The sequence below is a fragment of the Papio anubis genome, chromosome 19, assembly GCF_008728515.1.
Source record: "Papio anubis isolate 15944 chromosome 19, Panubis1.0, whole genome shotgun sequence".
Classification (NCBI taxonomy): Eukaryota; Metazoa; Chordata; class Mammalia; order Primates; family Cercopithecidae; genus Papio; species Papio anubis.
The window spans coordinates 10,159,187-10,185,294 of NC_044994.1; the positions used below are offsets into that span (position 1 = coordinate 10,159,187).

A 26,108-nucleotide genomic window follows, 5' to 3' on the forward strand; every position below is an offset into this window, starting at 1 on the left:
CTATTAACAAGGAAGACAGTTTTAAAATTACCACTTATAATTGAAGATACAGTAATGGAATACATAAACAGACATCCTGAATTTTATACAAATTATGAAATCATGTTTGGCTTGTAGTATCACCTCCACAAGTTAAAGCCATATTGGACAAAGCATTAAAAGGAAACTGTATAAATTCACACTTAAAATTAAATTGAGATTTACATGAAACTGATTTGTATGAAGAGTTAAATCTTCTTAGAATAATTACCCCTTTATTCTAGATTCTAGATTGTCCCTTTATTCTAGATTCTAGAATCTGGAGTCATCAGTTCTAGATTACTAAAATTTATATTTTGAAATAGTTTCTCAGAAAGTTAACCCAATGTTGTCATAGCCTATATAACTTCCTTAACAGCTCCAGTAACAGTTACATCAGCAGAAAGGTCTTTCTAAAAAAATTATGGAAACTCATTCGTGAGCTTGCATTTATAAAGAGTGACTGATACTGCTTTTGATTATTTGATTTAAAATAAAGTTGCTAAAAGTATGAATTTTGATGACTAATAAATGAATTTGCAGAAAAGCAGACCAGCAATATCTTATTATCAATCAAGGTCTCCCTACTAGTAACGTATTATTATTGATTGCATATACAATTATGGCACAAAAGTATGATTTTTTGCAACTTGTATTACCCCTATTATATTCTTGTAAGTAATAAAATATTTTTTAAAGGAATAAGACATATTTTAGCACCTTTAATTGCACTTTTTCTCTGCTTTTAGAACAAGGCGCTTGTAATGTAATTTTACACCAGGCCCCTGCAGATTATGTGTCTGCCCCTGATCCCCTTACTTTTGGTCCAGTATTTTTACCAATGTAAACGTATCAGAATGGCTGAAAGTCCTAGAGACTTCCTCTAGTAGTTAAATCACTTTCAATATAGAAAAGGCTAAGGAGAGGAATGGAGGGGATACAAGAAGGAAGTAATAAAAATAAGTTAATTTGCTTACTTTTAAAATGTTTCTAGGAGTACCTCTTTCTCCATCGAAATGGGTGCAAACACTTTGGAGTGGAGAGCGGGCAACACTGACATTTTCCCATCTCAACAAAGAAGATGAAGGCCTCTATACAATCCGTGTACGGATGGGAGAATATTATGAACAATATAGTGCTTATGTCTTTGTTCGAGGTAAGTCCTAGCAAAAAACCAAACACCTCACAATATTTAGTACACTGAAGCCAAAGCAGTTTTTGATTACAAAACCGTTCAAACATGTTTCATAATGATGGAAGAGTCATTTCAAAATTCTCACTGGGTGCAATGTCTCATGCCTGTAATCCCAGCACTTTGGGAAGCTGAGATGGGTGGATCACTTGAGCTCAGGAGTTCGAGACCAGCCTGGGCAACATGGTAAAATCTCATCTCTACAAAATATTAGCTGGGCATGGTGGTGCACGCTTGTAGTCTCAGCTACTTGGGAGGCTGGAGTGGGAGGATGGCTTGAGCCTGGCAGGCAGAAGTTCCAGTTGGCTGAGATTGTGCCACTGTGCTCCAGCCTAGGTGACAGAGTGAGACCCTGTCTCAAAACAAAAGCAAAAAAAAAGTAGACCTAGTTAAAAGGTGAGCCCTGAGGGCACCAACTCAAAAGTCACCATTTTCCAGACCATGTTTCCATCATTAATATCAGGACTTTCTTCATCTTCAGGGAGCCACTAGTACAGTTCCCTATGACTGTTCAGGTGGAGATGCTAAATCCTAATGATACCCGCCATCTCAGTTTAAAGAAGCTGCTGCAGAAGAGGGATCTGTTATTTTGGGTGTAAGTCTTTAATATGTATTTCAGAGAGTAAATTTATTATTTCATTTCAGGTCCCTTGGCCCATAACTGAACTTTATAGCCTCTGTTTTGGTGAACTAGGAAGCAAGGAGTTTCAGCTTAATTCTTGAGACAAACCATAATTGTTGACTTTAGGAGTCTTTCTATTCTTTCAGTGTTTTTTTTTTTGAGGGGGAGTCTCGCTCAGTCACCCAGACTGGAGTACAGTGGCACGATCTCGGCTCACTGCAAGCTCCGCCTCCTGGATTCACGCCATTCTCATGCCTCAGCCTCCTGAGTAGCTGGGACTACAGGTGCCAACCACCACGCCCAGCTAATTTTTTGTATTTTTAGTAGAGACGGGGTTTCACCATGTTAGCCAGAATGGTCTCGATCTCCTGACCTCATGATCCACCTGTCTCGGTCTCCCAAAGTGCTGGGATTATAGGCCTGCGCTACTGCGCCCGGCCTTTTCAGTGGTGTCTTAAATGGATTGGATATGTACACGTGGAATATTATTCCTCCATGGGATCCTAGCACTTTGGAAGACCGTTAGCACGTTTACACCACCAGGTGATGGTCTATGTTTTCTTACGGGATGATTAGTCAGATGCAGTCATAAGAAGAGATCCAGGAGAGGCACAAGAAAGCAACGTGTATGATACTCACAGGCCCTAGAACAGGAACAGCAGGGCCACATGGGAAAGTGCCAGTGTCAGTCATGAGTCAGAAGGGGCAAGAGGAGCAAAGGAGTGCCTAGACCAAGGCCTTTATTGGAGTTTCCTTGGGAAAGGAAAGTTAGGATTGGCTAGTTAACAAGTTAGGATTGGCTAGTTCTAATAATTTCAGTAGGTTGTAAGTTACAGGTGTGGTCCCTGCTTGCCTGGTACCTGGCCCCAGGGATGATTAAGGCAGAGCAATATTGGTTCCTGGGTTCTACAGGCCAGATAAAGGAGGTGTGGCTGAAGTGGTTAGTTTGCATATCAGTCATGCTCCCCTCTGGGCCCTAAGAATTGGCTCGCCTCAGGAAGGCAGGCCCTCGTTAGTCAGAAAGGTGTCTAAGATGTTAAAGCATCATAATGTAGAGAAAATTGAAAATAGAAACAATGCAGGTAGACTAGCTCATTTTTATCTGTCATGCGCTAAATAGCATCATAAACTCATAAACGTTTCAAGTGCTCAGCTGGGATCCACAGACTTCCAAAGGGTCTGTGATTAGAACTGTATTTCAATATAATTAGTTTTTTTGGTAATCACATACATTTTATTTTATGTGTTTAAATGCATTACTCTCAGAAGGACCTCTAGGCTTTACCGGCTTGTCAAAGGGGTTGATGACTCAAAAAATGTTAGACTTCTCATCCCAGTACAACCCCTTAATTTTAAGATGCAGAAACTGAGGTTGAAAAAAGTACAGTAATTTACCAAAAACTTCAGTTAATTGGAAGCAGAAGTGGAACTAGGTTGTAGGTCTTCCAATGGCTAACCCAGGATTTTAATTAGGATCTAGACTAAGCTGCTGAAATGAAATAACAAAAGGTTTATTTCTCTCCTCTATGTGAAAGTTGGGTATGATCCTGATGCCTTTTCCCAGGTCCCCTCTATGTTGTTACTGCACTGTGCCTGGGGTACTGTCCCAAGTTCCCATCCCAGCCTATGGGGAGGGGAAAGAAAGGGAGTGGAGGGGCAGAGGCCGAATTGCACTCATCACTTCTGCTTGGTGCACACTTAGCACATGCAGACACTTCACAGTGAGGGGAGCTAGGATGTACAGTCTCTTGTTAGCTAGCCATGTTTTCTGCTAACGCTCAGGGGTCCTAGTACTAAAAGGAAACCGGAAGAATGATTACTGGGGACAGTTAGCAGGCCATACCACATCAGCATTGAACAATACAAATGATCATTGAATTCTGTCCCAGACCGGCAACTGGTACAGATATCTGAATATCTATAACATCTGAAAAGCGTGTCAGGCGTTCTCCGCCACAGAGGCATCATAAAAAAGTCTGTATCGTCAGGGAAGACAGGAGCTGGCCTTCTGGGAAAATTGCAGTGAGAACCGACACACTGCAATTAGCAAGTGTGTTCATTTAGCCAAATCACCAGGATAAACCTGGCTAGATGAGGATGAACTAAGCTAAGTCTTTGCTTCTGCTTTCCGTTGTTTTACCAGAGCCAGAGAACATCGCTGGCTATTCCAAAAATCTTTGTCATGCTCCTTCCTTCATGAACTTTTTCTGGGAACTCTGACCTAGTCTAGGGTTCCTCAGCATTTCTCAGTGCCCACACCCAGAAAGGTGCCTCTTTGCCAGGTTTAGGCCAGACTTCATGTTACTAACTATGGACGAGGCAAAGGTGTTCCAATTTAAAATTTACAGTCAAGCCAGCTTTCAAATCCACAAATTAAGGAAATGGAAAGATTCTCAGTTTGTCAGAGGTTGATGTGAGAGAATTGAAAAGATAAATGGAAAAGACAAAATTGGAAAGGTAAATTTCAGAATTGCATTGTGAATTTTACAATCTTTAGAGAAAGATTTCATTTATAAATTTATTTTAAATGATATATATTAGGTTTTTAAAAACATATTTTTGAGATATAATTTACATGCCATAAAGTTCACTCATGCTAAGTTACAATTTGGTGCTTTTTAGTTTATTTACAGAGTTAGACAACCACTACCCACACTCCACTTTTAGAAAATTTTGACCAGGTACAATGGCTCACGCCTGTAATCCCAGCACTTTGGGAGGCCAAGAAAGGAGGATCTCTTGAGCCCAGGAGTTTGAGACCAGCCTGGGCAACAAAGCAAGACCCCATCTCTACAAAAACTGAAAACAATTAGCTGGGCGTGGTGCATGCCTGTGGTCCCAGCTACTCAGGAGGCTGAGGTGGGAGGATTGCTTGAGTCCAGGAGGTCGAGGCTGTGATGAGTGGTGATTGCACCACTGCACTCCAGCCTGGGTGGCAGAATGAGACCCTGTCTCAAAAAGAAAAAAGAAAAGAAAGTCAGAGAGAAGAAGAAAAGAAGGCAGGGAAGGGAAAGGAAGGGAAAGGAAGAAGGAGGAGGAGGAGGAGGAAGAGGAGGAGGAGGAGAAGAAGAAGATGAAGAAGAAGAAGAGGAAGAAGAAGAAGAAGGAGAAGAAGAAGAAGAAGGAGAAGGAGAAGGAGAAGGAAGGAGAAGGAGAAGGAGAAGGAGAAGAAGAAGAAGAAGAAGAAGAAGAAGAAGAAGAAGAAGAAGAAGAAGAAGAAGAAAAAAGAAGGGAAGAAAAAAGAGAGGGAGAGAGGGAAGGAAGACAGGCAGGTAGGGAAGGAAGGAAGGAAGGAAAGAAGGAAGGGAAGGAAGGAAAAGAAAGAAAATTTACATCAACCCAAAAAGATTTCTCCTCCCTGTTTCCCTCTTCCATACCCAGTCCAGCCTCCTGCAACTACTAATTCACTTTCTATCTCTATAGATTTGTCTTTCTGGACATTTCTGGATCTCTATGGTTTTTTGCGTCGGCCTTCTTTGGCTTTACGTGTTTTGAGGTTCATTCATGTTGTAACACCTATTATTCCTTTTTCTTATTAAATTGCATGCCAATACATGGATATGCATCCTTTTGCCTGTACGTTCACCCACTGATGGAGAGTGTGATCGTTTTTACTCTTTGGTTATTATAAACATTTGTGTTCATATTTATAGGCCTATATCTTCATTTCTCTTGGGTACCTACCTACAAGTGGAATTGCTAGGTAATTTGTGTTTAACTTTGTAAGAAACTGCCATTGTTTAAATAATATATGTATTTTTTAAACTTTGTATTCATTGAGCTGCACGAGGTCACTTCAGGGCATTGTTTTGGAGCTCTGATATTCTTGCAGCTTGGAAAATAGCTTCCACACCAGAATGATCAGTGTATAAAGCACCATATGTCTGCAGAAACACATTGTAAAGAGCTGTACACATTTGGCTAAGATTTTATTACACAGATAATATGTGTTCATTGTGAAAAAATAGATAATATAAATTTAACAAATAAAAAGTAAAGCCATCCATAAGTCTACCACCCACAGGTATCCAGTGTTATCATTTTATTACGTATTCTTTGAGGTTTTGATGTATTCTTTCCTTCTCTCTTTTCTTTTTTTTCACACAATCTCTCTCTTGCTCTCTCTCATGCAGAGAGAAAGAGATAGAGAAATAATAAAGTGATAAAGGATGTCATTAAAATGTCATGAAAGAAGAATTGAAAATGGCAAATAGGTATATGAAAAAATTTTCATTAGTAATCAAATCAATGAAAATTCAAATGAGGCTGGGCACAGTGGCTCACGCCTGTAATCCCAGCACTTTGGGAGGCCCAGGTGGGAGGATCACTTGAGCCCAGGAGTTCAAGACCAGCCCGGGCAACATAGTGAGACCCTGTCTCTACAAAAAATTAAAAAATTAGTTGGGCATTGTGGAGTATGCCTATAGCCCTAGCTACTGGGGAGGCTGAAGAGGTAGGAGAGCTTGAGTCTGGGAGGTCAAAGCCACAGTGAACTATGATTGCCTCACTGCACTCCAGCCTGGGCAACAGAGTGAGACCCTATCTCAAAAAAAAAAAAAAAAAAGAAAGAAAGAAAAAAAAGAAAATTGAAATGAGATTATTTTTCCTAAAATATTGAAAAGATTTAACGTTTTTTAAAATCCACTGGAGTAAAGGAGGAACAACACTGCTACAGTGGCTGGTGAGTATAAATTGGTTTAACTTTTCTCAGGGTCTTTGCCACTAAATATCAAAAACACACATTTCCAACAATTCTAGTTCTAAGAGCTAAGTGGACAGAGGTGAAAAAAACGTTTGGAGGAAAATTGAAAGAAATATAGATATTCACCAATATGCACGTTATAGAATAAAGTATAATAGATGCTCCATGAAACAATGACATACCACACAGCAATGAAAACCAGTGTCTACTCACATGTATTGATATGGAAATATATCAAGAAAAAACAGCTTACATGAAACTACATAGTAAGATCACTTTGTTTCAGAAATAATCATTTCTGAGTTTATAAATATAGAAGAAAGTCTAGAAAGATTTAGGCCAATATGTTAATAGTAGTTATCTCTGGGTTATAAAAAAGGGATTTTAACATATTTTTTGATTATCATACAGTTCACATAAAATATATATAATACTTTTACAATAAAGACAATAGAATTACTTACATTTTGCAAAAAGTTTTTAATAGTCTGTGTCAGAGGTCAAAATATAAAGAGTAGTAAGCTAATCTTTGACCTAATAATCAAACTTACAAAAGTTTGGCTATTTGGAGGGCTGGGAGAGGGTAGGGCAGAGGCATAGAAGAGGATTAATGTTGTCTGAAGGGTGCTGTGGGCCCCACACTGTGTAGCAGCTGCTAGAAGCCAAATACTATGATTCCTTGCTTCACAGTTGTCGCTTGTCATCCCAAGTATGTTTTGCTTCTCACACTATATTGTAGCTTCTTGAGAAAAAGAAGGTTATTATTATTATTATTATTATTATTATTATTTGGGGACAAGGTCTTACTTTGTCACCCAGGCTGGAGTGTAGTGGTGCGATCATAGCTCACTACAGCCTCTACCTCCCAGACTCAAACAATCTTCTTCTGTCAGCCTCTCAAGTAACTGGAAACACAGGCCCACACTTCCACACCTGGCTATTTTTTTTTTAATGCATAGAAACAGGATCTCACCATGTTGCCCAGGCTGGTCTTGAATTCCTAGGCTCAAGTGATCTACCTGCCTCAGCCTCCCATGGCATGAGCCACGGCACCCAGTTAGGATCCTTATTTTTTAACTTTTGCAGTTAACACCTAGAAGAGCACTGAATGAATGAACGAATGAATGAGCAAATGAATGCCTGAGTAACTTGGAAGATTGTCAAGCCCACCTCAGTTCCAAGCAATGCTATACAAATGCTGAACAATGGCTCCCTGAATGCCCACTGTCTTCCAGGCTCCACAACAGCGTATTCCTGCCATCGTGCAGCTAAGCCATGGATGCCCAGCTCACTAAACTCTGCTCTATCAATTCAGGGGCTGCTGGTTGTTGTGCTATAGGCCATTAGCAAAGGACATGGCTAGAGGTTGCCAGCTGTCCCCCTTGTAGCTGAGTGGCTTTCTAGCAATGCCTTTTTTGCAGCCTAAGCATGTCAGCCTCAGCATCCCCACCTCCTCTGCAGCTCTGCTCTGCCTTTGCCATCAGCAGCACCACTCTCCGCCATCCAGTGCTCTGAAAGTCTGGAAGGAAAGACGTGTCTCCTCATCAAAATGCTCGTTTCCCATTGAGTGCCACGCAGAGATTCTGCATTAAGTTTTAGGCACAATGATTTAGTTACATTCTCCTATAGCACTTCTGCAGGAGATATTTGCCTAGACGCTTTCCTGCTGGTTCACAGAGCAAGAGACAGAATGTTCAAAACCCAAGTGGCTTGAGCTCTTCACAGGTAATGCAAACCTGTTAAATGCAGTAGACAAATATTTCTGCTGTTATCAAATGTCCTTGTAACTCATAAGAGTTACAGAATGTAGATCATAGGAAAAGGAAGTGTTTGTTTGGTTGACATGGGTGCTTTCCCTTGAGTGAGTGGCTCCCGCATGTCTCGCCCTCTTCTACTAACTCCGTTTATGAAAGCGTTGGTCAAATGCCAGGAGGAATTGGCAAATGTGGGCCTCCGCCCCTAGGGACCCTGCCTCTTGTCTTAATTATTCTCACTTAAAAGGTTGCTAACTGAATATTTTCGTTCCCCCTTTTCTCCCTCCTATAAACAGTCCTGATTCACTAATTTAACTGTGCCTGAGGGGCTGCGTGGTCAGGGGATCCCATTTCATAAAAAGGGATTGTACTGTTTCTTGTATTATCCTGGACTTTTACTAAACTCAGATAAACTAAGCTCAGATGTGAGTATTGCATTGGAGTTCTTTCCCTAAGTGTCTTCAGTTTGGTGACAATCATTTGATTAAAACAAATGTTTTCTCTTTCAAAATGGTAGTGTCTTGCCTAGGACTGGCGAAGCTCTATGACTCGTATTTTCTTGCGGATGCCTCCAGAAGGGGCATTTGTCCCTCTTGGGGGCTTTTCTTAGTTTTTTCTTAGCAACATTGCACAATCAATGTCATGAGAACTGACTTTCTGGCACAACTGACTTGTCTGAATGCAATCTTCAGCATCTCTATATTAATTTTCTTTTGGAACATTTTGGGCCGGAAGGACCATGAGACAAAGGTCATGGGTTCTTTTCAGAGCACTTTCTATTTTCTGACCCAATATTCTTCCTGCCGAAGGTGAAAAACACACATGTTGGTCAACAAATAGCAAGATTTGATGCTTGCTGTGTTGGGGCCAAAGATGGAGCCACTGTGATGATGTGGTAAGAAGCATGTGCACTGAGACCTCCGCCTGCTGAGCTGACAGCATGTCTGAGAGGGTTAATGGGATCCTTCTCTCTCCACAGATGCTGATGCAGAGATTGAAGGAGCCCCAGCTGCTCCCTTGGATGTGAAGTGCTTGGAGGCCAACAAAGATTATATCATCATCTCTTGGAAACAGCCAGCTGTCGATGGAGGGAGTCCTATTCTCGGATATTTTATTGACAAGTTAGTGCTTAGGCTAATATCAGTTACAGTTATTTGGTCATAGAGATGCAGTCTTGATTTCTCCCATCATTTCTAGGGGAAATATTTTCTTTTCTGGCCTTCCTGTTTTTATTTCTATATCTCTCTTCATCTTTCTTTTTCTCTATTTGTCTCTGTCTCAGTCTCTCGCTCTCTCTTTCTCTGTGTGTGTGTAGATGTACACACACATACACATACATAGACACACATACATATAATGGTCCTACATATATGTGTATATATATAAAATGGGTATATATACCCATTATAAGTACGTGTGTGTGTGTGTGTGTGTGTGTGTGTGTTGAGTAGGTACTTGGAAACACCAATTTCTAATTGAGTACTTTTACAGTAGTTAGTACCTGCAGATGGAGTGGGTCATTCCCAGCAGACAAATGTGACAGCTCATATCATAGTGTCGCAAAATTCATCTTTGGAACTTAGGTAAATAGGAGTGTGTGTGTGTATATATATATATATATTTCATTTCTAAGATGGCCTCTGTTAGGTCTCTATTAGGTCTACAAATTCATAGCATTCTTGCCAAATTAGTGACATGAGCTGGTAGTCAAATTCAAAAAATTCTTCTTTGGGATTTAGGTAAAAGTTCCAAAAATGATTTAATTATTTACCTAAATTCCAAAGATGAATTTTTTTTGAATTTGGCTACCAGCTTATGTCACTAATTTGGCAAGAATGTTACGAATTTGTAGACCTCATAGAAGCCACCTTGGAAATGAAATAATTGGAATTCAGCATAGTTAATGTCTATATTCCTAATATGTCGATAATTTAAGAATATTTACTTTGGTAATACTACCAAAGTCTTATTTCTACCTCAGGATGTGTTTCCAAGTTATACAAAGAAGTAACAACAAAAAATCAATAGTAGCAAATTATGCACTATCTACAAGTTGTTGTCTACATTCTCCAAAACTTTAGAGGCTCTGATATTTATAGTAATTGGGCTTTACACATTAATTATGACATGAGTTTGGACAATACAGACAGCAAGTTTAGATTATTGGCCTAAATAACATTGTTCTCTGACTTGGTTTCTATTCAGATCATTGCTCCAATTCTCTTTTCATTTTTGAGTAATGAAACCTCATTGTAGAAATCACTAGAGACGGACAATCTGTGTCGTATTAGCACAATGAGTTTGCACCAAGGGTGCGTTGAACCTCGCAGTACATAAATACAGGCGATTGTGCTCAGAACTATTTGTAAGAAGTATTTCTAATAAATTATATACTATTTAACCATCCATGTGAAAAAATGCTTCCACAACATTTCATCATTTAGTAGTGATGAATTGTGAAGGTTTAGATATATTCTTTTTTGTGCTTTATTGTCTTTGGCACATTTCCAAGGGATTTTTACACTTTGACCAGTGAAAGGCCAGGGACAATCAGTACATTTTGTTCTCCTCTGGCCTTAGTCGTAATGAAAATACCCACCTTGTGGCTATGATTTATTAGGCATTTACTGTGTGCATGGCATTGTTCTAAACACTTCGCATATATTAACCACTAACCCATAACCACCCTGTGAGGTCGTTGCTTTTATTTCAAATAGGAAATGAGGCCCAAGACCACATATCAGTAAGGAAGCACTTACTCGCCTAAGATCACGCGGGTAATAAGTAGCAGAACTAGAATTCAGATGTGAGCCTGGCTGTAGGTTTGTGTTCTTTCTGCTCCAACGTGCTGCGGACAGTGTCAGGAGCAGTGAGCTCCGCCTTTCTTTCTGCCCACATGAGGTTAGGAAGGATCCTCTAGTGTCACTGGGTCACCACAGTATCTGCACAGAGAAGAGGCTGAGTCCTGGCAGAATCTCTGGAGACAGGTGTAGTTTGAAGAATTGTCCTGGCCCTATCGGCTTCTGCCACAGCCCCACCTCCCCAAAATCCTAGCAGCTCCAGAATTTCTACCAAGGAGGATTAGGGGAAATGGATGGAAGGCAGGGATCGAAGCCACATTTGACAGACAACACTTTACATAAGGAAAGTCAGGAAGTTGTCTATTCCGCTTTACATAAGGAAATTGTCTATTGTCTGTATCAAAGAGAGGAAGGTGATTGTGAGGAGGGGAGATAAACTTCCCACACCAGCCGCCTCTGTCCTGCCACTGGCAACCCCCAGGGCCCTGAGAATCATTTGGGAATTATACATTTTGGACATAGAGCCCATGTTGGGGAAATGATATGAACTAAAAGTGCAGCACTCTGCTATAAAAAAGGTAAGAGTTGCTTAATCCTAATGCTGTAAAATTTAGTCACATGTTGAGCCCCTAAAGCTTTGTTGATCAGGCCAACAGCATGATATGAGCTGTCACATTTGTCTGCTGGGAGTGACCCACTCCATCCCCAGGTACCAACTGCTGTAAAAGCACTCAATTAGAAATCAGTGTTTCCAAGTACCTACTCAATCTGCCCCTGCCAGGCCTGGGCATCTCCCCACCTCTCATCAGTCTCTTCGGTTAAAGAAACAAACATCTCCACAATAACCTCCTTACCCTCTATACAGGATGTAATGACCATCAAGTGAGAAAATATGGTGAACTAGTCTCCAAACTACAGTGCAAATAGCTATCTTTTACGACGCCAGTTTTCTCAATAATATCTCTGTTTTTCAAAGGAAATACCTAAGGAAGACAGAGAAGTCACTAATGGTAGAATTGAAGGCATCCGCCGGGGGGATGTTTGGGGGTCCTCTCCAGTGCTAAGATTGGATATATTTATCTGCTTAGCCCAGCAGCCCCCAAACCCCTCTGCTTTGTACACAAGGCCCCTCAGACGCCTGCCTTTTATGCGTTCAGGAAGGACCTGAGGCTTCTTTCCTCTTGGTAAAGAAGACACAGTGCATTTGAGTGAAACTGGGTGCCTGCAGTTCACCAGCTAGCGAGCCACGCCTGACTTGGATGTTTTACTGGGAGATCTGAAACAACTGGGTGATTTTGCAGCTCTGGAGATATTCATTAAGCCATACTTCTTTTACTAGTTTTGTCAATCATGCTCATTCCTTTAGGTGTGAGGTGGGCACAGATAACTGGTCGCAGTGCAATGACACACCTGTGAAGTTTGCTCGTTTTCCTGTCACTGGATTGATCGAAGGTCGTTCCTATATCTTCCGAGGTTCCAGGCTGTGAATAAAGAGCAGAGATAGGTTTCCCATCCTCGAGTTTCCCGGAGCCCATTGCTCTCTGGATCCAGCTGAAAGCTAGACAAGAAGTAGCACTTCATTTTCAGGACCTTCCCTAAACCTTTTTAAAATGACTGCAAGAATCAGCTTCATTGCAAGGTTGTTCCTCTCCCTTCCACTAGAGGGAGACAAGAACAAGAAATCTTTTTTTCATCAGAAAATCCGAGGGGGAAAAATCCCCCAAAACTTTATGAATCATTCTCTTAAAGGGTTTTGGCTATTTATTTTATTTTATTTTATTTTATTTTATTTTATTTTATTCAGAAACATTTATATTGTTAAACTGAGTTCCAGGCATTGTGTGTGGAATGAAGTATGAAAGCAAAGAGCCTGGAGAACATTCTTATTCCCATTATTATACATTCCAAAAATAATTTTTTTTTCTGCCTCTAGGTCTATTTCTTTACCTTGGAGTCCTCCCTTAGAGCACTAATGTCTCAGCACAGTACGTCTCTCTATATCAAAGGAAAAACAGATAGACAACATTATGTCTAATCTAGGTTTGAGTTCTCATATTAGACTGTCAAAAATCATCTTTTCAGGCCAGGCGTGGTGGCTCACACCTGTAATCCCAGCACTTGGCAAAGATGGGAGGATTGCTTGAGCCTAGGAGTTCTGAGAGCAGCCCTGGCAACATAGAAAGACCCCATCTTTACAAAAAAAAAAAAAAAAAGCCAGGCATGGTAGCATACACCTGTAAGTCCCAGCTACTTAGGAGGCTGAGGTGCGAGGATTGCTAGAGTCCAGGAGGTCAAGGCTGCAGTGAGCTGTGATCACACCATTGCACTCCAGCCTGGGCAACAGAGTGAGACGCTGTCTCAATAATAACAATAATAATAATCTTTTAATAAATTTAGTCTCCAAGTCTTAATGTCAAAACCATGGTACATGAATCATGCCCTATATTTGTTTCATGGAAACCCATATGGCATCTCCAACAATAGGGAACGTAAAATGACATTACGAGAAGTGTTGGATAGTAACATTTCAGTCTTATGCCAGGCTTCTCAACCTTGGCCCTACTGGCATTTTAGGCCAGTAATTCTTTGTCGTTGCGGGAGGTGGCTGGGGGTGTCCTGTTCATTGCCGGAGGCCGAGCAACATCCCTTGTCTCTACCCACTAGATACCAGCAGTGTCATGGAGACACTACCAAATATCACCTGAGGGGCAAAATCACCTTTCTAGAGGACTGCTGGTCTATGCTACATTCACAGTGTTATTCTTTACCTTCAGTACATGTAGTGGCATCATAAAAGTCTAATTAAAATAAAGTCACTGACTGGTTGTGGTGGCTCACACCTGTAATCTCAGCACTCTGGGAGGCCGAGGTGGGTGGATCACCTGAGGTCAGGAGTTCGTGACCAGCCTGGCCAACATGGCGAAACCCCGTCTCTACTAAAAATACAAAAAATTATCCAGGCGTGGTGGCAGGCACCTGTAATCCCAGCTACTTGGAAGGCTGAGGCAGAAGAATCATTTGAACCCGGGAGGCAGAGGTTGCAGTGAGCCAAGGTCATGCCACTGCACTCCAGCCTGGGCGACGGCGAGACTCCATCTCAAAATGATAATAATAATATTACCATTTCCCCAGCAACCGTGTCCCATCAGGCTCCTTGATTGCTCTTCAGTCACTTTTCACCAACCCTCTGACTTCCTGCCCTCTTTTCTGAACTTGCAAATTCCATCTCATACATTCATTTTCTCCTCTTTTATCAATTCTAATCAAAATAAGATTTGTTTGAATTGAAAATAAGTTATCTTCTTCACCGCCTTTCCGTTTTTGCACAAACTCTGACAGAAAGTCCCCTGGTTAATGCAAGAGTAGAACCACTCTCTCTTTCTGATGATTATGGGATCACACAAGTGAAATTTCCTCTTTAACTTTGTACCCGTATCATTCATTTTCCTTGCTCAGGATCTCAACTGATTTCCTTTGGAGATAATGTTTTTCAAAATGTAATGGGAAAGATTTGCTTTGCTGAGCTTTACTGCAGGATCAGCACTCCCTCTCCTCTTTCATCTTATTATGACAGATAAATAACTACTGGACTTACAATTGTTCTGGAAATGTTTCTCCCAAACGCATGCTATCTCTTCAGGGGGATGAGCAAGCCTACCTGTTCCAGGAGATTCATACTGGACAGTTAAATGAACACAGGTTACTTACCTAGCTTGTGCCAGTACAGTTCCAGAAACGTCCACTCAGCCAGTCCAGGCAGATTCCAGGCTCCAGGAGATTCTGAGTACCTTGAGGACAGGGGCTGTGTTTCCCACAATGCCCTCTACATGATTGATACCATTCATGGGAAAACACAGAAGTCTACTAGTAACAACCCCAGTTGTGACTAATCTGGCCACTTCCCCAACTCATCAGTGCAGCTGATAAATTGCACACTTGTGAACGTTTGTATTCTTCTATTTGTCTTTGTTCAGGTCGCCCCTCAGCACCCTGGACTGGACAGATCATTGTTACTGAAGAAGAACCTTCAGGTAAGAAGTCTGGTTGCCCCAGATACTATTGCTGATGTTTTGCTGAGCAGTTTGGCTTTTGTTGTAGAGGGGGCCGTGTGTATTGCTTAAGATGTTTTGGGAAGAACATTCTAAAATATATAGAGATTGTAAGTAACTTAAGTCAGAGAATCCCATTTTATTTTCAAAGCTTTATTAAGGTGTAATTGTCATACAATATACTGCAAATATGTAACATGTACAATTTGATAAATTTTACACGTATGTAGCCGTGAAACCATCACCATTTTCAAAATAATGAACATACTTATCACCCCTAAAATTTCCCCTTCCCCTTCGTAATTCCTCCCTTTCATGTCTCCCCATCTCCAGCCATCACTGATCTGCTTTCTGTCACTGTAGTTTACGTTGTCCACAATTGTAGATCAATTGAATCGTGTTCGTTTTTGTCTGTTTTTCTTTACTCAGCAAAATTATTTTGAGATTTATCTACATTGGTGTGTGTATCAATTCATTCCAATGTATTTATCCATTCACTGTTGAAAGCTTCTATGAACATTCTTAACTGTTTCTGTGGACATATGCTTTCGTTTATATCGTGCGTAAATACCTAGGAGTTGAATGGATGTATTATGTGGTAAGTGTATGCTTAATTTTTAAAGGAACTGCCAACTGTTTTCCGAAATGATCGTACCATGTTCCATTCTCACCAGCACCACATGAGAGTTGCAGTTGCTCCCGCCTTGTCACTAGGACTTAGTGTGGCCAGTCTTTCTAATTTTAGCCGTTCTAGTGGGTTCATAGTGGTATTTCTTTGTGGCTTTGATTTGCATTTTATTCATAATGTCGAGCATCTTTTCATGTGTTAATTTGCCGGTTTTTGTGACATTGGGCATCTTTGTCAAATCCAGTTATTCTTCCTGTTTTTTACCCCCTGGAAATGTTATAACGTTCGTTTTTACATTTCACTTTGTGACGCATTTAAAATTAATTTTTTCTATGTTACAAGAAGTAAGGGTCTCAGTTATTACTATCATTCATACTTGCATATGGCTATTAAATTATTTCAGCAATATCTATTGAAAAGATTATTCTTTACCCAACGAATTTGTCTTGGCACCATTGTCAAATTCAATTTATTACATATTTGCAGATCAATTTCTGGAATCTCTATTGGTCAATTTTCTTTCCCCTCCATCAATACCATGCTGTCTTTATTACTACAGCTTTTCTGAGTTTCATTTTATTTCACATATAAATTTTAGCATCTTAAAATCACTGTAAGTCCTCTAATCTTATGTTGGTTTTTTTCCTCCCAAGGTTGTTTCAGCTATTCTGTCTTTACCTTTCTATATAAATTTTAAAATCAGCTTATGAACTTCTACAAAACACATGCTGGGATTTCAACTGAACAGTATTGAGTCCTTTGATTTATGAACATAGCCAGTATCTCCATTCATTCAGCTTTGCTTTCATTTTTCTCACCTTAGGAGTTTTAGTGTGCAGGCCCTGCACATTTTTATAGATTTAATCTCAAGTATTTCAGATTTCTGATGATGCTGTAAATGGTATTGCTTTTTACTTTAATTTGTTTTTGATGCTAGTATAAAGAAACACAATTGATTTTTGTATATTGATTTTGTGTCCTGCATCCTTGCTGAACTAATTTATTAATTCTCACAAACGTTAGGGTTTTTTATAAAATTTATTATGGATTTTCTATTACAGGATTATGCCATCTGTAAATAAAGATAAATTAATGTCTTCCTTTTCAATCTGGATACCTTTTATTTCTTTTTCTTTCCTTATTGCTCCATCTAGAAACTTTAGTACAATGTTGAATAGAAGTGGTAGACTGGTCATCTTTGCCGTTTCCTGATCTCAGGGGGAAAGCATTCAGGCTGTCACCATTAAGTCTAACATTAAGTGTAGGTTTTGTATAGATATCCTTTATCCAGTTGAGAAAAATTTATTATACTCCTGGTTTTCTGAGAGTTTATATTAGGGAAAAGTGTTGGATTTTGTCAAATGCTTTTCCTGTTTCTATTGAGAAGATCATATGATTTTTATTTTTCCACTTAACATGTTGAATTACACTGATTAATTTTAGATTATTAAACCTAAATAAAGTAAGTGACGCAAACTAAACCTCACAGTCTTGGGTTGAATGTCACTATGTTATGCTGTGTTATACATTGCTGGAGTTTACTTGCTAAAAATTTTTTAAGGAATTCTTGTATCTATATTCATAAAAGATATTGGTCTGTGGTTTTTCCTAGGAAAGTCTTGGCTTGGTTTTGGTATTAGGGTAACGAGTGGAAAGTGTTCCCATTATTTTAATTTTTCAAAAGAGCTTGTGTGGACTTCTATTTTTTTTTTTTATTAAACATTTAGTATAATTTACCAGTGGAGCCATCTAGGCCTGGAGGTTTGTTTTTTGGTTTGTTTGTTTTGTTTTGTTGTGGGAAGCTTTTACACTGCAAATTCAATTTTTAAAATAAATTTAGGACTATTCAGGTCATTTACTTTTTCTTGAGTAAAATTTAATAGTTTTCATCTTTCAAGAAACTTATTCATTTATAAAGTTGTTCATATTTTCTTATTATCCTTTTAATATCTGCGGAATTTGTAGTGGTGTCACCTCTCTCATTCCTGATATTCGTGTTTTACCTCCTTTGTCCTGACCTGACTTTTCATAGTCTACCTTCCAGTAATATTACATTACTTCACATGTAGTGTAAGAATTTACAACAGTGCTTTTTTTTTTTTTTTTTTTAAGACAGGGTCTCTCTCTGTTGCCCAGGCTGGAGTGCAGTGGCATGATCATGGCTCACTGCAGCCTCAACCTCTTGGGCTCAAGCAATTCTCCCACCTCAGCCTCCCAAGTAGCTGGGGCTGTAGGTACATACCACCATACCTGGCTAATTTTTGTATTTTTTGTAGAGATGGGGTTTCACCAAGTTGCCCAGGCTGGTCTCAAACTCCTGAGCTCAAGCAATTCACTTGCCTTGGCCTCTCAAAGTGTCTGGATTACAGGCATGAGCCATCGTGCCTGGCCTGCAACAGTATTATTCCATTGCCCACTCTTATCCTTGGTGCTGTTATTGTCATACATTTTATTTGCATATTTATTGTAAACTACGTAATATGATATTATTATTTTGACTGTAGTCAATTATCTTTCAGAGATATAAAATGTAAGAAAAAAGGTTTTATTCACTCACATTTTTATCATTTCCGTTGCTTTTCATTTCTTTGTATAAATCCAGATTTCCATTTGATATGATTTTCTTTTCACCCGAAGCACTTCCTTGAACATTTCTTGTAGTGCTGGTATTTTATCCTTTGTTATGTGAAAAAAAACCTCTATTTTACCTTCATTCTTGAACTATATCTTCACTAAGTATAGAATTCTAGGTTGACAGTTTTTTCTCTCGGTACTTTAAGAGCTTTGTCCAGCATAATGCAGATCTACACTACAAGAATGATTGCTTTTATTCTTATTTTTGTTCCTCAATATATAATGTGTCTTTTCTATCTGCTTTTAATATATTCTCTTTATCACTAGTTTTTACCGTTTGATTATGATATGCATTGCGTAGTTTTCTTCATATATCTTGTGCTTAGGGTTTGCAGGTTTCTCTAATCTGTGAGTTTGTAGTTTTCATCAGATTTGGAAATTTTTCATCATTATTTCTTTAAATATTTTTTCTGTACCCCATTATTTTTCTTGACCTCTGGAGTCTATGTATTTCCAGTCTCCTTCCCCCCTGCCTGATAAGGCCAACTTCACTGTTACTGTAAACTGAAACTGTCCTAAACTTTACTAAAACTATAAACTCAGCTCCACTGGGTCCTTGGCTCCTGCCTATCTGCTTAGAGGATTCAATGCCCCACTTATTTTCATATCTGAGCCAGGGTAAATCCTGCTTGTTGGGGGTTCACGTGGCTCGAAACTCTAGATGCTCTGGGACTTCTGGGATCAGGGTGCCTCTGAAAGTTTGTCCTTGCTTTCACCCTAACACTCCTGACCTGGCCTCAGAACTAAAGATAAGAAGAGTATCCTAGATTCCTTAGCTCTATATTCTAAATGAGCAATGGGGCTGGCCGCTGTGGCTCACGCCTGTAATCCCAGCAATTTGGGAGGCCAAGGCAGGAGGATCACTTCAGCTCAGGAGTCCAAGACCAGCCTGGGCAACATAGGGAGACCTCGTCTCTACAAAAAAAAAAAAAAAAAAAATTGAATTATGTAGGTGTGGTGGTGTGCACCTGTGGTCCCAGCTATTTGGAAGGCTGAGGTGGGAGGATCACTTGGGCCCAGGAGGTCAGGGCAGCAGTGAGACAAAATTGCACCACTGCACGCCAGCGTGGGTGGTAGAGTGAGACCCTTTCCCCCACAAAAAAACCAAAACAACAACAACTGCTCAATGGCATTTGAAGAATGAATGAATGAATGATGTTGTGGGGGAATTTTAGAGGCAAGGTATTTCTTTATACTATGGAGCCACAAAGAGAGCAGCATCTGTGGCTCTCTGAGTATCCTGGGCTACCCAGAATGTGTGCTTCTCATGTTTCCTTGTTGTTTTTCAGAGGGTATTGTGCCTGGCCCCCCGACAGACCTCTCTGTCACTGAGGCCACCCGGAGCTACGTGGTGCTCAGCTGGAAGCCCCCTCGTCAGCGTGGTCATGAGGGCATTATGTACTTTGTGGAAAAGGTAAGATTCTAGAATCAACATGACCTCATACTACCTCCTAATGATTTCTTTAGAAAAGTAGAGGCTAAATTCCCAGGGACAATGGAATGAGGGAGGAGGGGAACATTTCCTGAACTCACTAGATCTTTATAAACTGTGAACTTTCTCCATAGAACGAAGTGTATAACACAGAACTGTGCCTGAAAATCTAGGGGTTTATGGATCCCCAAGACTCACCCATAGACTCCTAAGAGATCCAGACCCAATATCATAGCCCCTACAAGAAGAGAAATGTTCCTGAAATAGTAGATTGCCTGTATGACAATGTTTTCTAGGGACCTTCCTGTCTCCCTTGCTCGGTAATGGCTTTTCATCTCTCTACCACTCCTCCTTCTGTAGCGGGGCATGAACATCGTGAGGCTAGAAGGGAGCGGGGAACAGAGAAGGGGCAATACTCTCAAATGGCTGGGAGTGTGGAAGACAGCAACCTCACGCTGCTGTACTTGGCTAGCTCCACTCTGAGTACAGATAGCGGAATGAGGTCAGGGATCACAAAACAGTAAATATTGGCAAGTTCTTTCCCCAGATAGCTTACAATTATGTTGGGAATTAGAACATTAGAGAAGGCAGCATGCAATGAAGGCCCAGAATGGGTGGAACGAATGAGAACGGTATGTGAATCAACCACGCATCCGTATTTGAGGAGAGTTCTGGGAACGAATGAGAACCGTATGTGAATCAACCACACATCTGTATTTGAGGGGAGTTCTGATAAGGATTTATGCCCAACAAATGGAGAAGAGCCAAGACCTGTACAGGACATTATTTTGGGGGAACTGACTGCCACAAGTGTAGAAACAGGAGAGCTGCCAGGCAAGGCACAGGTCTTAGAGGGGCAAGAAGTCCTTGACTAACAGGATCATGGCTACTGGAAAATGACATTTAAAGAGAATTTGCTTAAAACGAGGTTCAAAATCTATTTGTTAAAAAGGTTCTGATTAGGATATAATTGAGAAAATGAAAGAAAATAAGTTTATTTTATCCCATATGTAAGAGCTTTATATTTTTATTGGTAGCGATGCACCATTTTTTAGAACAATAAATGAAACAAGTGTTTGTACTTTAAAATTTTTTTTAATAAAATTGTGTGATAGCATGAAAAGGTATCATTTACTTTACATTTTACTTTCATAGCAAAATCATAGAATTTTTTAAAATAAAAATACGGTGCTCAATTAATTTTCCTAAAGGTCGTTCTCTTTCATCCTTAATACTGTTTTGGTCATTCGATTTTGTAACACCTATTAGGTCACCTTCCCTGATAATTATTGCAAGATAATACGTTTCATAGGTATATAGGTGTATGCAAACTTCCGCAAATTAGGTAACAACATAAAGACAATACGCAAATATCTTTGAGCTGCATTCTTCACTTCCTTTTTATTCCTAGCAAAATGGTGACAATGGATGCCTTATCTCCTCTACATGCAATATGGATATCTTCCAAGAGAGTCTTGTTTTACAGAAATAATATTAAATTTTTATATACTTTCTAGATATCAACTTCAAATATAATATAACTTGAGTAGTATTCTAAGCCTTTTTTTCTTTTTTTTTTTTTTTTTTTTTGAGATGGAGTCTCTCTGTTGCCCAGGCTGGAGTGCAGTGACACAATCTCAGCTCACTGCAAACTCCGCCTCCCCAGTCTAAGCAATTCTGCTTCAGCCTCCTGAGTAGCTGGGATTACAGGCATGAGCCACCATGCCCAGCTAAATTTTGTATTTTTAGTAGAGACAGGGTTTTACCATGTTGGCCAGGGTGGTCTCGAGCTCCTGACCTCAAGTAATCCTCCTGCCTCAGCCTCCCAAAGTGCTGGGATTACAGGCATGAGCCACCACGCCTGGCTGCATTGTAAGCTTTTTAAAAGAAAATAGATGGCAAAAATAGAGTGGTGGATCGATGTTCATTTCCTAGTGTGTTTAATACACACCCCCACTGAATCTCTCCGAAACACTCCACAGGAAGAAGGTTCTGAATAACCTCTGTGACAGTAATTACCGTCTTTCCTATGATAAGGACACATAACAACGATTCAGAAGCGTTTTCTGCAGATGAGTCAGCTTTGGCTGCTGCTGAACCTTTCCTCTGGTCATATAAACTCTAATTTCTCTGTGGAAGTCTGTAACTTCCCTAGACCTAAATACCTATGAGTTTGTGATTAAAATTTTAAATATTCTTCCTCCAGCACACCTATTGGCATGGAACAGAAGGGGGCGTTTATGAACACAGTACTATGTAGAGAGGCCTGTACAGGGCACAGAACACAGAACACCCAGGATGTTGGGTCTTGAGGACACAGAACACATCCAGGGACCTGGGGTACATTTGCAGAGCCATCCAAATGTCAAACTGTTCTGAGCTGAGACTAAAATTATTTCTGATGCAGCTCTTCTGATATGCTGACCTTTCTAAAGGGAAAAGGTTTGTGCGCTCCTGTCCCTGCCGTGTCTGTTCCAGGACGCCCTGCGCCCGGCATGCTGCCCTTTGGGCCACCCCTGTGCTTGTTCTTCTTCATGGCATGTCCTTGATCCCCAGAACGGGTGAAATCGAAGGGTTTATTAGCAAGGGACTCAGATGAATCAGTCCTTGGACTTCCAGCCTCCCCGTCCTACTGTCTTCTTTTTAGTCCCAAACATTTTCCTCAGGTGTTTTACGTCCTGAGCACTTTCTCTCACTCCCCTATCAAAAATCTGATCGTGTCAGAGACAAGGACTGTATCACTCGTTAACAGCAGGAATGAACATGGCTAAGATTTGCACTGTTCTAAGCACCTTACATTAATTAACCCACTTAATTCTTAGAGTAGCCCTATGTGGTAAATACCTTTGTTTTCATCATGCCTGTATATTTTTACATGTTTTGTAGAGATGAGGTCTCCTTAGGTTGCCCAGGCTGATCTCAAACTCCTGGGGTCAAGTGATCCTCCCGTTAGCCTCCTAAAGTGCTGGGATTACAGTTGTGAGCCACTGTGCCTTCTGTACCACTCCTTCTTCTGTAGCATGAACATCGTGAGGCTAGAAGGGAGCGGGGAACAGAGAAAGGCATAACAGATCATGCCTATTTTGTAGATGAGGAAACTGACGCATAGAAAGGTATATAATTTGCCTGAGGTCACAGAGCTGGTGCAAAACAGAACTGAGATTTGAACCCCAGCAGTCTGGTTCAGGTGCATAAATCCAACAATTACACCGGGTCGCCTTTCAATCTTCCCAGGCTTGTCTTCTCTTCTGGAAAATGTTGACAGTCATACAATACTACCTCCACAATACCTACTCCATGGCATAGTTGAGAGCTGTAAAGAGTTATAATGGCTACAAAGTTTTCGGAACAGTGAAAGGCAGCTATTTTTTATGAGAGTATAAACAACTGATAATGGCTTAAGAATTTGCCGGGGCGGAATATGTCAAAAGAAATTAAAGCCATAAACAAAAAGATTAAAGGTCTGAGAGAGTTTCGTCCCACAGGAGACAGCAGACACACAAAAGATATGTTATAAAAAACACTGCAAGGAACTTTAGAGGTTACCTTGTCAAATTGGCTCGTTTTATAGAAGACGAAACTGAGGCCGAGAGCATGTGTGTGGCTTTCCAAGGTCACGTGGCTTGTTATTAACAGAAAGGGACCAGATCCCATTCCTTTGACTCCTCTATGCCATGCCATGTTACCTCCTTGTCAAGTCAAGGAAGATCATGCTGTGTGATGGACTCATAAACTTAAAGTCCCAGAAATGGACCATCGTGACAGCTGGTCAATCTGTCACGAGATGTGGATTTCAGAAAAGTCTTTTGAAACCGTTAAAAATTTCTCTAGCAAAATCAGGCAAGAGTTTCTAAATTTCTTCTCTGACCAACCATGGGCAAAGTTGGAAATTAAAATAGGAGGGAAAAAGGATTACCAAAGGCTTCTGACAGTTTTCTTACAATATCTTCTACCAGAGCTCAAATATACACCACGTCCTTCATTCGAGGATTTCCAAGTCACTCTACATCATTTTCATTTTAAGAATAGAGTCTCATTAAATTAGTTTTCCCATTAATTATTCTAAGACTTGAGCAAAAAAAGAGAATATCTTTTTTTAATCTGGATTTTATTGAGACATAATTAATGCATATATTTACAGGGTACACTGAATATTTTGATATATCTTTGCAATATGTAATGATCAAATCAGAGTAATTGGGGTACCCATCACCTCAAACATTTATTATTTGTGTTGAGAAAATTCTAAATCTTACCTTTAAGGTATTTTGAAATATGTAATAAATTATTGATAACTGTAGTCACCCTACTGTGCTATTGAACACTAGAACTTATTTCTTCTAATTGTATTTTTGTGCCCATTAACCAACCTGTCTTCGCGACCGCCCCCAACCCTTCTCAGCCTCTGGTAACCACCGTTCTACTCTCTACCTCCACGAGATCAAACTTTCTAGCTCCCACATATGAGTGAGAACATGAGATATTTGTCTTTATGTGCCGTAATGACCTCCAATTCTATTCATATTGCTGCAAATGACAGGAGTTCATTCTTTTTTATGGCTAAATAGTATTCCGTTGTGCATATTTACCACAGTTTCTTTATCCATTCATCCACTGATGGGCACCTGGGTTGATTCCATATTTTGGCTATTGTGAGCAATGCAGCAATAAACATGGGAGTGCAGACATCTCTTTGACATGCTGATTTTCCTTCTTTTGGATATATACCCAGCAGTGGGATTGCTGGATCATATAGTAGAAGAACATCTTCATCTTTCATTCATTTAGAAAAAAAAAGACTGTAGTTGATTATGTACTATTTGCCAGATGGAATTCTATGCTCCGTCATAAAGCAGTGGACAAAGCTCCCTGAGCTTATGTGATTTGCTCTTCAGTGGAGGAGACAACAAATAATTTCAAATAGTGATACATGACTGAAGAAGAATAAAGCAGACTAAGAAACAGAGAGTGATAAGAAAAGGACCAAGAATTCTTTTAAATAGGTAATGGGCAGGCCAGGCGCAGTGGCTCATGCCTGTGGGAGGCTGAAGTGGGTGGATCACTTGAACCCAAGAGTTAGAAACCAGCCTGGGCAAAATGGGGAAACCTCATCGCTACAGAAAAATACAAAAATTAGCCAGGTGTGGTGGCATGTGCCTGTAGTTCCAACTACTTGGGAGGCTGAGGTGAGAGGATCACTTGAACCCAAAGAGGTCAAGGCTGCAGTGAGCTGTAATTGTGCCACTGTACTCCAGCCTGGGTGACAGGGTAAGACCCTGTCTCAAAAATAAAATAAAATAAAATAAAATTTAATTAGAAAATTACCTGACCCCAGACTATCCTTGAAATAAGACTTTTGTAAGCAGATTATTGTATTTAGTTAACAAAAGAAGCAGAGTATTTAAGTAGCATATTTTTCAAACAATACAATGCTATATTAGTCCATTTTCATGCCGTTGATAACGACATACCAGAGACTGGGTAATTTATAAAGAAAAAGAGGTTTAATGGACTCACAGTTCCATGTGGCTGGGGAGGCCTCACAATCATGGTGGAAGGCGAAAGGCATGTCTTACATGGTGGCAGGGAAGAGACAGAATAAGAACCAAGTGAAAGAGGTTTCTCCTTTTAAAACCATCAGCTCTCGTGAGACTTATTCACTACCACAAGAACGGTATGGGGGAAACCGCCCCCCCATGATTCAATTATTATCTCCCACCAGCTCCCTCCCACACACATGGGAATTATGGGAGCTACAATTCTAGATGAGATCTGGGCAGGGACACAGCCAAACCATATCAAAAGCCATGTTTGATTTAGAGAATCCTACAAACTTCAGATGCCTCATCCCCTATTTCCTCCGAATCTCTCCTCCAGTCCAGCTTGCATTACAGGGAGTGGTTTGTTGTAGATGAATGAAACTTGGAGATGCCTGGCCTGGATTCTCGCTTGGGCTTGCTGTGCTTTCAGTGAGTTTCCCTGTTCTTGCTGCAGTGTGAGGCAGGAACAGAAAACTGGCAGCGAGTGAACACGGAGCTCCCAGTGAAGTCTCCCCGCTTTGCTCTGTTTGACCTGGCCGAGGGGAAATCCTACTGTTTCCGCGTGCGCTGTTCTAATTCTGCAGGCGTTGGCGAGCCCTCGGATGCGACGGAGGTGACTGTAGTAGGGGACAAACTTGGTAAGCAACTGTAAACTTCTTTTCCTTCAAGAGAAAATTTCAAAGCAAGAATCTAACTAGTATTATGTGTATTTGGCCAGGAGTAAAAATGGTGACAT

At 40.3% G+C, this 26,108-nt stretch overlaps 1 protein-coding gene across 1 annotated transcript in view; it reads left to right on the top strand.

Annotated features, from left to right (window-relative positions):
* The window catches only part of MYOM1 (myomesin 1), a 145,835-nt gene that overhangs the window by 55,102 nt on the left and 64,625 nt on the right, over nt 1–26,108 (top strand). The window contains 6 exon segments of the mRNA XM_031658726.1: nt 1,013–1,174; nt 9,268–9,409; nt 12,456–12,661; nt 15,064–15,120; nt 19,690–19,814; nt 25,827–26,010. Coding sequence (XP_031514586.1) covers nt 1,013–1,174; nt 9,268–9,409; nt 12,456–12,661; nt 15,064–15,120; nt 19,690–19,814; nt 25,827–26,010 — 876 coding nt within the window.